The sequence below is a fragment of the Pseudophryne corroboree genome, chromosome 5 (genome assembly GCF_028390025.1).
Source record: "Pseudophryne corroboree isolate aPseCor3 chromosome 5, aPseCor3.hap2, whole genome shotgun sequence".
NCBI classification, from domain to species: domain Eukaryota; kingdom Metazoa; phylum Chordata; class Amphibia; order Anura; family Myobatrachidae; genus Pseudophryne; species Pseudophryne corroboree.
The window spans coordinates 745,240,877-745,253,036 of NC_086448.1; the positions used below are offsets into that span (position 1 = coordinate 745,240,877).

General features: G+C 49.4%; 1 protein-coding gene across 4 annotated transcripts in view; it reads left to right on the forward strand.

The window, feature by feature from the left end:
- Positions 1–12,160, forward strand: part of DPY19L4 (dpy-19 like 4) — a 132,741-nt gene that overhangs the window by 83,162 nt on the left and 37,419 nt on the right. For all 4 annotated transcript variants that reach the window (XM_063924126.1, XM_063924128.1, XM_063924125.1 and 1 more), the window contains one exon: positions 6,270–6,389. In XM_063924126.1, the coding sequence (XP_063780196.1) occupies positions 6,270–6,389 (120 nt within the window). The remainder of the gene's footprint in view (positions 1–6,269; positions 6,390–12,160) is intronic.

The window sequence follows — 12,160 nt, forward strand, 5'->3', positions numbered from 1 at the left end:
TGCACCTAATTGGATTGACCCCTTCTTTGTATATTATATTCTATGTTTTCTCTGACGTCCTAAGTGGATGCTGGGGACTCCGTCAGGACCATGGGGAATAGCGGCTCCGCAGGAGACAGGGCACAAAATTTAAAAGTTTGACCACTAGGTGGTGTGCACTGGCTCCTCCCCCTATGACCCTCCTCCAAGCCTCAGTTAGGTTTTTGTGCCCGTCCGAGCAGGGTGCAATCTAGGTGGCTCTCCTAAAGAGCTGCTTAGAAAAAGTTTTGTTAGGTTTTTTATTTTCAGTGAGTCCTGCTGGCAACAGGCTCACTGCAACGAGGGACTTAGGGGAGAAGAAGTGAACTCACCTGCGTGCAGGATGGATTGGCTTCTTAGGCTACTGGACACTAGCTCCAGAGGGACGATCACAGGTACAGCCTGGATGGGTCACCGGAGCCGCGCCGCCGACCCCCTTGCAGATGCCGAAAAGAGAAGAGGTCCAGAAACCGGCGGCTGAAGACTTCTCAGTCTTCATGAGGTAGCGCACAGCACTGCAGCTGTGCGCCATTGCTCTCGGCACACTTCACACCAACGGTCACTGAGGGTGCAGGGCGCTGGGGGGGGCGCCCTGGGCAGCAATGAAAAGTACCTATTCTGGCTAAAATACATCACATATAGCCCCTGGGGCTATATGGATGTATTTAACCCCTGCCAGGTTTTCAGAAAAACCGGGAGAAGAAGCCCGCCGAAAAGGGGGCGGGGCCTATTCTCCTCAGCACACAGCGCCATTTTCCTACACAGCTCCGCTGCTAGGAAGGCTCCCAGGCTCTCCCCTGCACTGCACTACAGAAACAGGGTAAAAACAGAGAGGGGGGGCACTTATTTGGCGATATTAATAATATTTAAGCTGCTATAAGGGGAACACACTTATTTAAGGTTGTCCCTATATATTTATAGCGCTTGGGTGTGTGCTGGCAAACTCTCCCTCTGTCTCCCCAAAGGGCTAGTGGGGTCCTGTCTTCTATCAGAGCATTCCCTGTGTGTCTGCTGTGTGTCGGTACGCGTGTGTCGACATGTATGAGGACGATGTTGGCGTGGAGGCGGAGCAATTGCCTGTAATGGTGATGTCACCCCCTAGGGAGTCGACACCGGAATGGATGGCTTTGTTTATGGAATTACGTGATAGTGTCAGCACGCTGCAAAAGTCGGTTGACGACATGAGACGGCCGGCAAACCAGTTAGTACCTGTCCAGGCGTCTCAAACACCGTCAGGGGCTGTAAAACGCCCTTTACCTCAGTCGGTCGACACAGACACGGACACCGAATCCAGTGTCGACGGTGAAGAAACAAACGTATTTTCCAGTAGGGCCACACGTTATATGATCACGGCAATGAAGGAGGCTTTGCATATCTCTGATACTGCAAGTACCACAAAAAGGGGTATTATGTGGGGTGTGAAAAAACTACCTGTAGTTTTTCCTGAATCAGAGGAGTTGAATGAAGTGTGTGATGAAGCGTGGGTTACCCCCGATAGAAAACTGCTAATTTCAAAGAAGTTATTGGCATTATACCCTTTCCCGCCAGAGGTTAGGGCGCGCTGGGAAACACCCCCTAGGGTAGATAAGGCGCTCACACGCTTATCAAAACAAGTGGCGTTACCGTCTCCAGAGACGGCCGCCCTCAAGGATCCAGCTGATAGGAGGCTGGAGAATACACTAAAAAGTATATACACACATACGGGTGTTATACTGCGACCAGCAATCGCCTCAGCCTGGATGTGCAGTGCTGGGGTGGCTTGGTCGGAGTCACTGACTGAAAATATTGATACCCTGGATAGGGACAGTATTTTATTGACTATAGAGCATTTAAAGGATGCATTTCTTTATATGCGAGATGCACAGAGAGATATTTGCACTCTGGCATCAAGAGTAAGTGCGATGTCCATATCTGCCAGAAGAAGTTTATGGACGCGACAGTGGTCAGGTGATGCGGATTCCAAACGGCATATGGAAGTATTGCCGTATAAGGGGGAGGAATTATTTGGGGTCGGTCTATCGGATTTGGTGGCCACGGCAACAGCCGGGAAATCCACCTTTTTACCTCAGGTCACCTCCCAGCAGAAAAAGACAGTCTTTTCAGCCGCAGTCCTTTCGTTCCTATAAGAACAAGCGGGCAAAAGGACATTCATATTTGCCCCGAGGCAAAGGAAAGGGTAAGAGACTGCAGCAAGCAGCTCCTTCCCAGGACCAGAAGCCCTCCCCGGCTTCTGCAAAGGCCTCAGCATGACGCTGGGACCTTACAAGCGGACTCAGGGGCGGTGGGGGGTCGCCTCAAGAATTTCAGCGCACAGTGGGCTCACTCGAAGGTGGACCCCTGGATCCTGCAGGTAGTATCTCAGGGTTACAGGTTGGAATTCGAGAAGTCTCCCCCTCGCCGGTTCCTAAAGTCTGCTTTGCCAACGTCTCCCTCCGACAGGGCGACGGTATTGGAAGCCATTCACAAGCTGTATTCTCAGCAGGTGATAGTCAAGGTACCCCTTTTACAACAGGGAAAGGGGTATTACTCCACGCTATTTGTGGTACCGAAGCCGGACGGCTCGGTAAGACCTATTCTAAATCTGAAATCTCTGAACCTGTACCTACAAAAATTCAAGTTCAAGATGGAGTCACTCAGAGCAGTGATAGCGAATCTGGCAGAAGGGGATTTTATGGTGTCCTTGGACATCAAGGATGCTTACCTTCATGTCCCAATTTGCCCTTCACACCAAGGGTACCTCAGGTTCGTGGTACAAAACTGTCATTATCAGTTTCAGACGCTGCCGTTTGGATTGTCCACGGCACCCCGGGTCTTTACCAAGGTAATGGCCGAAATGATGATCCTTCTTCGAAGAAAAGGCGTATTAATTATCCCTTACTTGGACGATCTCCTGATAAGGGCAAGGTCCAGAGAACAGCTGGAGGTCGGAGTAGCACTAACCCAAGTAGTGCTCCAACAGCACGGGTGGATTCTGAATTTTCCAAAATCCCAACTGATCCCGACGACACGTCTGCTGTTCCTAGGGATGATTCTGGACACTGTTCAGAAAAAGGTATTTCTTCCGGAGGAGAAAGCCAGGGAGTTATCCGAACTCGTCAGGAACCTCCTAAAACCAGGGAAAGTGTCTGTGCATCAATGCACAAGAGTCCTGGGAAAAATGGTGGCTTCTTACGAAGCGATTCCATTCGGCAGATTCCATGCACGAATTTTTCAGTGGGATCTACTGGACAAATGGTCCGGATCGCATCTGCAGATGCATCAGCGGATAAATTTGTCGACAAGGACAAGGGTGTCTCTGCTATGGTGGTTGCAGAGTGCTCATCTGTTAGAGGGCCGCAGATTCGGCATACAGAACTGGGTCCTAGTGACCACGGATGCCAGCCTGAGAGGCTGGGGAGCGGTCACACAGGGAAGAAACTTCCAGGGCTTGTGGTCAAGCCTGGAAACGTCTCTTCACATAAATATACTGGAACTAAGAGCAATTTACAATGCTCTAAGCCTGGCAAAACCTCTGCTTCAGGGTCAGCCGGTGTTGATCCAGTCGGACAACATCACGGCAGTCGCCCACGTAAACAGACAGGGCGGCACAAGAAGCAGGAGGGCAATGGCAGAAGCTGCAAGGATTCTTCGCTGGGCAGAAAATCATGTGATAGCACTGTCAGCAGTGTTCATCCCGGGAGTGGACAACTGGGAAGCAGACTTCCTCAGCAGACACGATCTTCACCCGGGAGAGTGGGGACTTCATCCAGAAGTCTTCCACATGATTGTGGTCCATTGGGAAAGACCAATGGTGGACATGATGGCGTCCCGCCTCAACAAAAAACTGGACAGGTATTGCGCCAGGTCAAGAGACCCTCAGGCAATAGCTGTGGATGCTCTGGTAACACCATGGGTGTACCAGTCAGTGTATGTGTTCCCTCCTCTGCCTCTCATACCCAAGGTACTGAGAATTATACGGCAAAGGGGAGTAAGAACGATACTCGTGGCTCCGGACTGGCCAAGAAGGACTTGGTACCCGGAACTTCAGGAGATGCTCACGGAAGATCCGTGGCCTCTACCTCTAAGAAGGGACCTGCTTCAGCAGGGACCGTGTCTATTCCAAGACTTACCGCGGCTGCGTTTGACGGCATGGCGGTTGAACGCCGGATCCTAAGGGAAAAAGGCATTCCGGAAGAGGTCATCCCTACCCTGGTCAAAGCCAGGAAGGAGGTGACTGCACAACATTATCACCGCATTTGGAGAAAATATGTTGCGTGGTGTGAGGCCAGGAGGGCCCCGACGGAGGAATTTCAACTGGGTCGATTCCTACATTTCCTGCAAACAGGATTGTCTATGGGCCTCAAATTGGGGTCCATTAAGGTTCAAATTTCGGCCCTGTCGATTTTCTTCCAGAAAGAATTGGCTTCAGTTCCTGAAGTCCAGACTTTTGTAAAAGGAGTACTACATATACAGCCCCCGATTGTGCCTCCAGTGGCACCGTGGGATCTCAATGTAGTTTTGAATTTTCTCAAATCCCATTGGTTTGAGCCACTCAAATCGGTGGATTTGAAATATCTTACATGGAAAGTAACCATGCTACTGGCCCTGGCTTCGGCCAGGAGAGTGTCAGAATTGGCGGCTTTATCGTACAAAAGCCCATATCTGATTTTCCATTCGGACAGGGCAGAACTGCGGACGCGTCCTCAGTTTCTCCCTAAGGTGGTATCAGCGTTTCACCTGAACCAGCCTATTGTGGTGCCTGCGGCTACTAGCGATTTGGAGGACTCCAAGTTGCTGGACGTTGTCAGAGCATTAAAAATATATATTTCAAGGACGGCCGGAGTCAGGAAGTCTGACTCGCTGTTTATACTGTATGCACCCAACAAGCTGGGTGCTCCTGCGTCTAAGCAGACGATTGCTCGTTGGATTTGTAGCACAATTAAACTTGCACATTCTGTGGCAGGCCTGCCACAGCCTAAATCTGTCAATGCCCACTCCACAAGGAAGGTGGGCTCATCTTGGGCGGCTGCCCGAGGGGTCTCGGCATTACAACTCTGCCGAGCAGCTACGTGGTCAGGGGAGAACACGTTTGTAAAATTCTACAAATTTGATACCCTGGCTAAGGAGGACCTGGAGTTCTCTCATTCGGTGCTGCAGAGTCATCCGCACTCTGCCGCCCGTTTGGGAGCTTTGGTATAATCCCCATGGTCCTGACGGAGTCCCCAGCATCCACTTAGGACGTCAGAGAAAATAAGAATTTACTCACCGGTAATTCTATTTCTCGTAGTCCGTAGTGGATGCTGGGCGCCCATCCCAAGTGCGGATTGTCTGCAATACTTGTACATAGTTATTGTTACAAAAATCGGGTTATTATTGTTGGGAGCCTTCGGTTAAGAGGCTCTTTTCGGTTATCATACTGTTAACTGGGTTCAGATCACAAGTTGTACAGTGTGATTGGTGTGGCTGGTATGAGTCTTACCCGGGATTCAATATCCTTCCTTATTGTGTACGCTCGTCCGGGCACAGTATCCTAACTGAGGCTTGGAGGAGGGTCATAGGGGGAGGAGCCAGTGCACACCACCTAGTGGTCAAACTTTTAAATTTTGTGCCCTGTCTCCTGCGGAGCCGCTATTCCCCATGGTCCTGATGGAGTCCCCAGCATCCACTACGGACTACGAGAAATAGAATTACCGGTGAGTAAATTCTTATTTTCTCCCAATAGAGAAACTAGGGGAAGGTGAAGATGATGATATAAACTTATTTGACCAGATAGGAATCAGGAGACTGAGAATTCTTGATGTTATGCACATGGTAAAATATGGAACAGGAGGTGGCATGTTGTGTAAAGAAATAAGACAATTATAAGTTGTTGTGTTATTCATCCTAATTCGTAATGGGTCTATAGTGTACTTAGCATATGTGTGCGGCACGGATGGTATAATGGTCAGCTTTACCCATAGCTCTGTGTGTGTTTCCTCCGGGCACTCCGGTTTCTTCCCACAATACAAAGATATACTGGTAGGTTAATTGGCTCCTACCATAAATTAACCCTAGTGTGTATGTGCATGTGGTAGAGAACATAGATTGTAAGCTCCACTGGGGCAGGGTCTGATGAGAATGGCCAAATATGCATTGTAAAGCACTATGGAAAATGTGTGCACTAGATCAATAACTGGTAATTAATAATAATTGTTTCCTTTTCTCTGATCTTTTTACAATGCTTTTCTAGTTTGTCTTTCTCTTTAGCCCTAATTGCAGCGTTGTGCTTACAGGGGTGTTCCGATAAGCAGTAGCATCGCCCCTGAGGAAGGACGAATTGGGGAGAAGCCAGAAGTCATCTACCACATCATCCAAACACTTCTCCTTGGCTCATTAGCCATGACCTTTGAGGGGTGAGGTCCGACTTGTATCTGATGCAGTCACAATTGATGTGTCCCACAGTTCTTGGAAATCCTACAGCCAAATTTCTGTGGGACTGTACTGAGTGTTGTTCCAAAACTATAGCATGCTCTGAATGAGATTGCTTGGAGGTGATCAGGGTGTTGTCAGGCCTGCGCATGTATCTGATCCGCTGATCACCATATCTGCGTGTCTGGTCACATGCTGACCTCTCTGCATCCATTTTGTTTGGCTGTTATTGTGTAGTTTGGTCTGCCATGAGAGTGGCCTGATAGGCCATAGAGTCCGTTTTGGTGAAAGGGCTGAACGGACGGACTGTGTTGTGTGTGTGTGTGTTGTGTGTGTGTTGTGTGTGTGTGTGTGTGTGTGTGTGTGTGTGTGTGTGTGTGTGTGTGTGTGTATATTGATAAAGCCTAATTTCTCTAACGTCCTAGTGGATGCTGGGACTCCGTCAGGACCATGGGGAATAGCGGGCTCCGCAGGAGACAGGGCACATCTAAATAAAGCTTTTAGGATCACATGGTGCGTACTGGCTCCTCCCCCTATGACCCTCCTCCAAGCCTCAGTTAGGTTTTTGTGCCCGTCCGAGAAGGGTGCAATCTAGGTGGCTCTCCTAAAGAGCTGCTTAGAAAAAGTTTTTTTAGGTTTAAATCTCAGTGAATCCTGCTGGCAACAGGATCACTGCATCGAGGGACTTAGGGGAGAGATTTCCAACTCACCTGCGTGCAGGATGGATTGGAGTCTTAGGCTACTGGACACTTAGCTCCAGAGGGAGTCGGAACACAGGTCCTCCTGGGGTTCGTCCCGGAGCCGCGCCGCCGATCCCCCTTACAGACGCTGAAGACGGAGGTCCGGAAAGCAGGCGGCAGAAGACTCCTCAGTCTTCATGAAGGTAGCGCACAGCACTGCAGCTGTGCGCCATTGTTGCTACACGTCTCACTGATTCAGTCACGGAGGGTGCAGGGCGCTGCTGGGGGCGCCCTGGGCAGCAATATTAAATACCTTTAGTGGCAAAATAAATACATCACATATAGCCATTAAGGCTATATGTATGTATTTAACCCAGGCCAGTTTTCTTAAAACCCGGGAGAAAAGCCCGCCGAAAAAGGGGCGGAGCTTATTCTCCTCAGCACTCAGCGCCATTTTCCTGCTCAGCTCCGCTGGTGAGGAAGGCTCCCAGGACTCTCCCCTGCACTGCACTACAGAAACAGGGTAACAAAGAGAAGGGGGGCATAATTTGGCGATATTGATATATTAAAAGCGCTTATATCAAAAACAACACCTTCTAGGGTTGTTTATATACATTTATAGCGCTTTTGGTGTGTGCTGGCAAACTCTCCCTCTGTCTCCCCAAAGGGCTAAGAGGGTCCTGTCTTCGATTAGAGCATTCCCTGTGTGGCTGCTGTGTGTCGGTACGTGTGTGTCGACATGTATGAGGACGATGTTGGTGTGGAGGCAGCGCAATTGCCGGTAATGGTGATGTCACCCCCTAGGGAGTCGACACCGGAATGGATGGCTTTAGTTATGGAATTACGTGATAATGTTAGCACATTACAAAAGTCAGTTGACGAAATGAGACGGCCGGAAAACCAGTTAGTACCGGCTCAGGCGTCTCAGACACCGTCAGGGGCTGTAAAACGTCCCTTACCTCAGTCAGTCGACACGGGTACCGACACAGATGAATCTAGTGTCGACGGTGAAGAAACAAACGTATTTTCCAATAGGGCCACACGTTATATGATCACGGCAATGAAGGAGGCTTTGCAGATCTCTGATACTGCTGGTACCTCAAAAAGGGGTATTATGTGGGGGGTGAAAAAACTACCTGTAGCTTTTCCAGAATCAGAGGAATTGAATGACGTGTGTGACGAAGCGTGGGTTAACCCAGATAGAAAACTGCTAATTTCCAAGAAGTTATTGGCATTATACCCTTTCCCACCAGAGGTTAGGGCGCGCTGGGAAACACCCCCTAGGGTGGATAAGGCGCTCACACGTTTATCAAAGCAAGTGGCGTTGCCGTCTCCTGATACGGCCGCCCTCAAGGATCCAGCAGATAGGAGGCTGGAAACTACACTGAAGAGTATATACACACATACTGGTGTTATACTGCGACCGGCAGTAGCCTCAGCCTGGATGTGCAGTGCTGGGGTAGTGTGGTTGGATTCTCTGACTGAAAATATTGATACCCTGGATAGGGACAGTATTTTATTGACTCTAGAGCAATTAAAGGATGCTTTTCTTTATATGCGAGATGCTCAGAGGGATATTTGTACTCTAGCATCAAGAGTAAGCGCGATGTCCATATCTGCCAGAAGAAGTTTATGGACGCGACAGTGGTCAGGTGATGCGGATTCCAAAAGGCATATGGAAGTATTGCCATATAAAGGAGAGGAATTATTTGGGGTCGGTCTTTCGGACCTGGTGGCCACGGCAACTGCCGGCAAATCCACTTTTTTACCTCAGACCCCCTCCCAACAGAAAAAGACACCGTCTTTTCAGCCGCAGTCCTTTCGCTCCTATAAAAACAAGCGACCAAAAGGACAGTCTTATCTGCCGCGAGGCAGAGGAAAGGGTAAGAGAGGGCAGCAAGCAGCCCCTGCCCAGGACCAGAAGCCCGCCCCGGGTTCTACAAAGCCATCAGCATGACGCTGGGGCTTTACAAGCGGACTCAGGAGCGGTGGGGGGTCGACTCAAGATTTTCAGCAATCAGTGGGCTCGCTCACAAGTGGACCCGTGGATCCTGCAGATAATATCTCAGGGTTACATGTTGGAGTTCGAAAGGTCTCCCCCTCGCCGGTTCCTAAAGTCTGCTTTACCAACGTCTCCCTCAGAAAGGACGTCGGTTTTGGAAGCCATTCACAAGCTGTATTCTCAGCAGGTGATAGTCAAGGTACCCCTCCTACAACAGGGAAAGGGGTATTATTCCACACTATTTGTGGTACCGAAGCCGGACGGTTCGGTAAGACCTATTCTAAACCTGAAATCCTTGAACCTGTACATACAGAAATTCAAGTTCAAGATGGAGTCACTCAGAGCAGTGATAGCGAATCTGGAAGAAGGGGACTTCATGGTGTCCCTGGACATAAAAGATGCTTATCTGCATGTCCCAATTTACCCCTCACACCAAGGGTATCTCAGGTTCGTGATACAAGACTGTCATTATCAGTTTCAAACGCTGCCGTTTGGTTTGTCCACGGCCCCTCGGGTCTTTACCAAGGTAATGACCGAAATGATGGTTCTTCTACGAAGAAAAGGCGTATTAATTATCCCTTACTTGGACGATCTCCTGATAAGGGCAAAGTCCAGAGAACAGCTGGAAGTCGGTGTAGCACTAACCCAGGTAGTGCTTCAGCAACACGGGTGGATTCTGAATCTTCCAAAATCTCAATTGACCCCGACAACTCGTCTGCTGTTCCTGGGAATGATTCTGGACACGGTTCAGAAAAAGGTGTTTCTCCCGGAGGAGAAAGCAAGGGAGTTATCCGAACTTGTCAGGAACCTCCTAAAACCAGGAACTGTGTCAGTACATCAATGCACAAGAGTCCTGGGAAAGATGGTGGCTTCTTACGAAGCGATTCCATTCGGCAGATTCCATGCACGGACATTTCAGTGGGATCTGCTGGACAAATGGTCCGGATCGCATCTGCACATGCATCAGCGGATAACACTGTCACCAAGAACAAGGTTGTCTCTCCTGTGGTGGTTGCAGAGTGCCCATCTGTTAGAGGGCCGCAGATTCGGCATACAGGACTGGGTCCTGGTGACTACGGATGCCAGCCTACGAGGCTGGGGAGCAGTCACACAGGGAAGAAACTTCCAGGGCGTGTGGTCAAACCTGGAGACGTCCCTTCACATAAATATACTGGAGCTAAGAGCGATCTACAATGCTCTAAGCCTGGCAAAATCGCTGCTTCAGGGTCAGCCGGTGTTGATCCAGTCGGACAACATCACGGCAGTCGCCCACGTAAACCGACAAGGCGGCACGAGAAGCAGAAGAGCAATGACAGAAGCTGCAAGGATTCTGCGCTGGGCGGAGAATCATGTCATAGCACTGTCAGCAGTGTTCATCCCGGGAGTGGACAACTGGGAAGCAGACTTCCTCAGCAGACACGACCTTCACCCGGGAGAGTGGGGACTTCATCCAGAAGTCTTCCACATGATTGTGAACCGTTGGGAAAGACCAAAGGTGGACATGATGGCGTCTCGCCTCAACAAAAAATTGGACAGATATTGCGCCAGGTCAAGAGACCCTCAGGCAATAGCTGTGGACGCTCTGGTAACACCGTGGGTGTACCAGTCAGTGTATGTGTTCCCTCCTCTGCCTCTCATACCAAAGGTACTGAGAATTATACGGAAAAGAGGAGTAAGAACAATACTGGTGGCTCCGGACTGGCCAAGAAGAACTTGGTATCCGGAACTTCAAGAGATGCTCACGGAGGATCCATGGCCTCTACCTCTAAGAAGGGATCTGCTTCAGCAGGGACCTTGTATGTTCCAAGACTTACCGCGTCTGAGTTTGACGGCATGGCGGTTGAACGCCGGATTCTAAAAGAAAAGGGCATTCCAGAGGAAGTTATTCCTACCTTGATTAAGGCTAGAAAGGAAGTGACTGTACAACATTATCACCGCATTTGGCGAAAATATGTTGCGTGGTGTGAGGCCAAGAAGGCTCCAACGGAAGAATTTCAATTGGGTCGATTCTTACATTTCCTGCAAGCAGGATTGTCTATGGGCCTAAAATTGGGGTCCATTAAAGTTCAAATTTCGGCCTTATCAATCTTCTTCCAGAAGGAATTGGCATCAGTGCCTGAAGTACAAACTTTTGTCAAAGGTGTACTACATATACAACCCCCAATAGTGCCTCCAGTGGCACCGTGGGATTTGAACGTAGTTTTGAATTTTCTCAAATCTCATTGGTTTGAGCCTCTAAAATCGGTAGATTTAAAATACCTTACATGGACGGTAACCATGCTATTGGCCCTGGCTTCAGCCAGGAGAGTTTCAGAGTTGGCGGCTTTATCATACAAAAGCCCATATCTGATTTTCCATTCGGACAGGGCAGAACTGCGGACACGTCCTCATTTTCTCCCTAGGGTGGTTTCGGCTTTTCACTTGAACCAGCCTATTGTGGTGCCTGCGGCTACTAGCGACTTGGAGGACTCCAAGTTACTGGACGTTGTCAGAGCATTAAAAATATATATTTCAAGGACAGCTGGAGTCAGAAAATCTGACTCGTTGTTTATATTGTATGCACCCAACAAGATGGGTGCTCCTGCGTCTAAACAGACGATTGCACGTTGGATCTGTAGCACAATCCAACTTGCACATTCTGTGGCAGGCCTGCCACAGCCTAAATCTGTAAAGGCCCACTCCACAAGGAAAGTGGGCTCATCTTGGGCGGCTGCCCGAGGGGTCTCGGCATTACAACTTTGCCGAGCAGCTACGTGGTCAGGGGAGAACACGTTTGTAAAATTTTACAAATTTGATACTCTGGCTAAGGAGGACCTGGAGTTCTCTCATTCGGTGCTGCAGAGTCATCCGCACTCTCCCGCCCGTTTGGGAGCTTTGGTATAATCCCCATGGTCCTGACGGAGTCCCAGCATCCACTAGGACGTTAGAGAAAATAAGAATTTACTTACCGATAATTCTATTTCTCATAGTCCGTAGTGGATGCTGGGCGCCCATCCCAAGTGCGGATTGTCTGCAATACTTGTACATAGTTATTGTTACAAAGATCGGGTTATTACTATTGTTGTGAGCCATC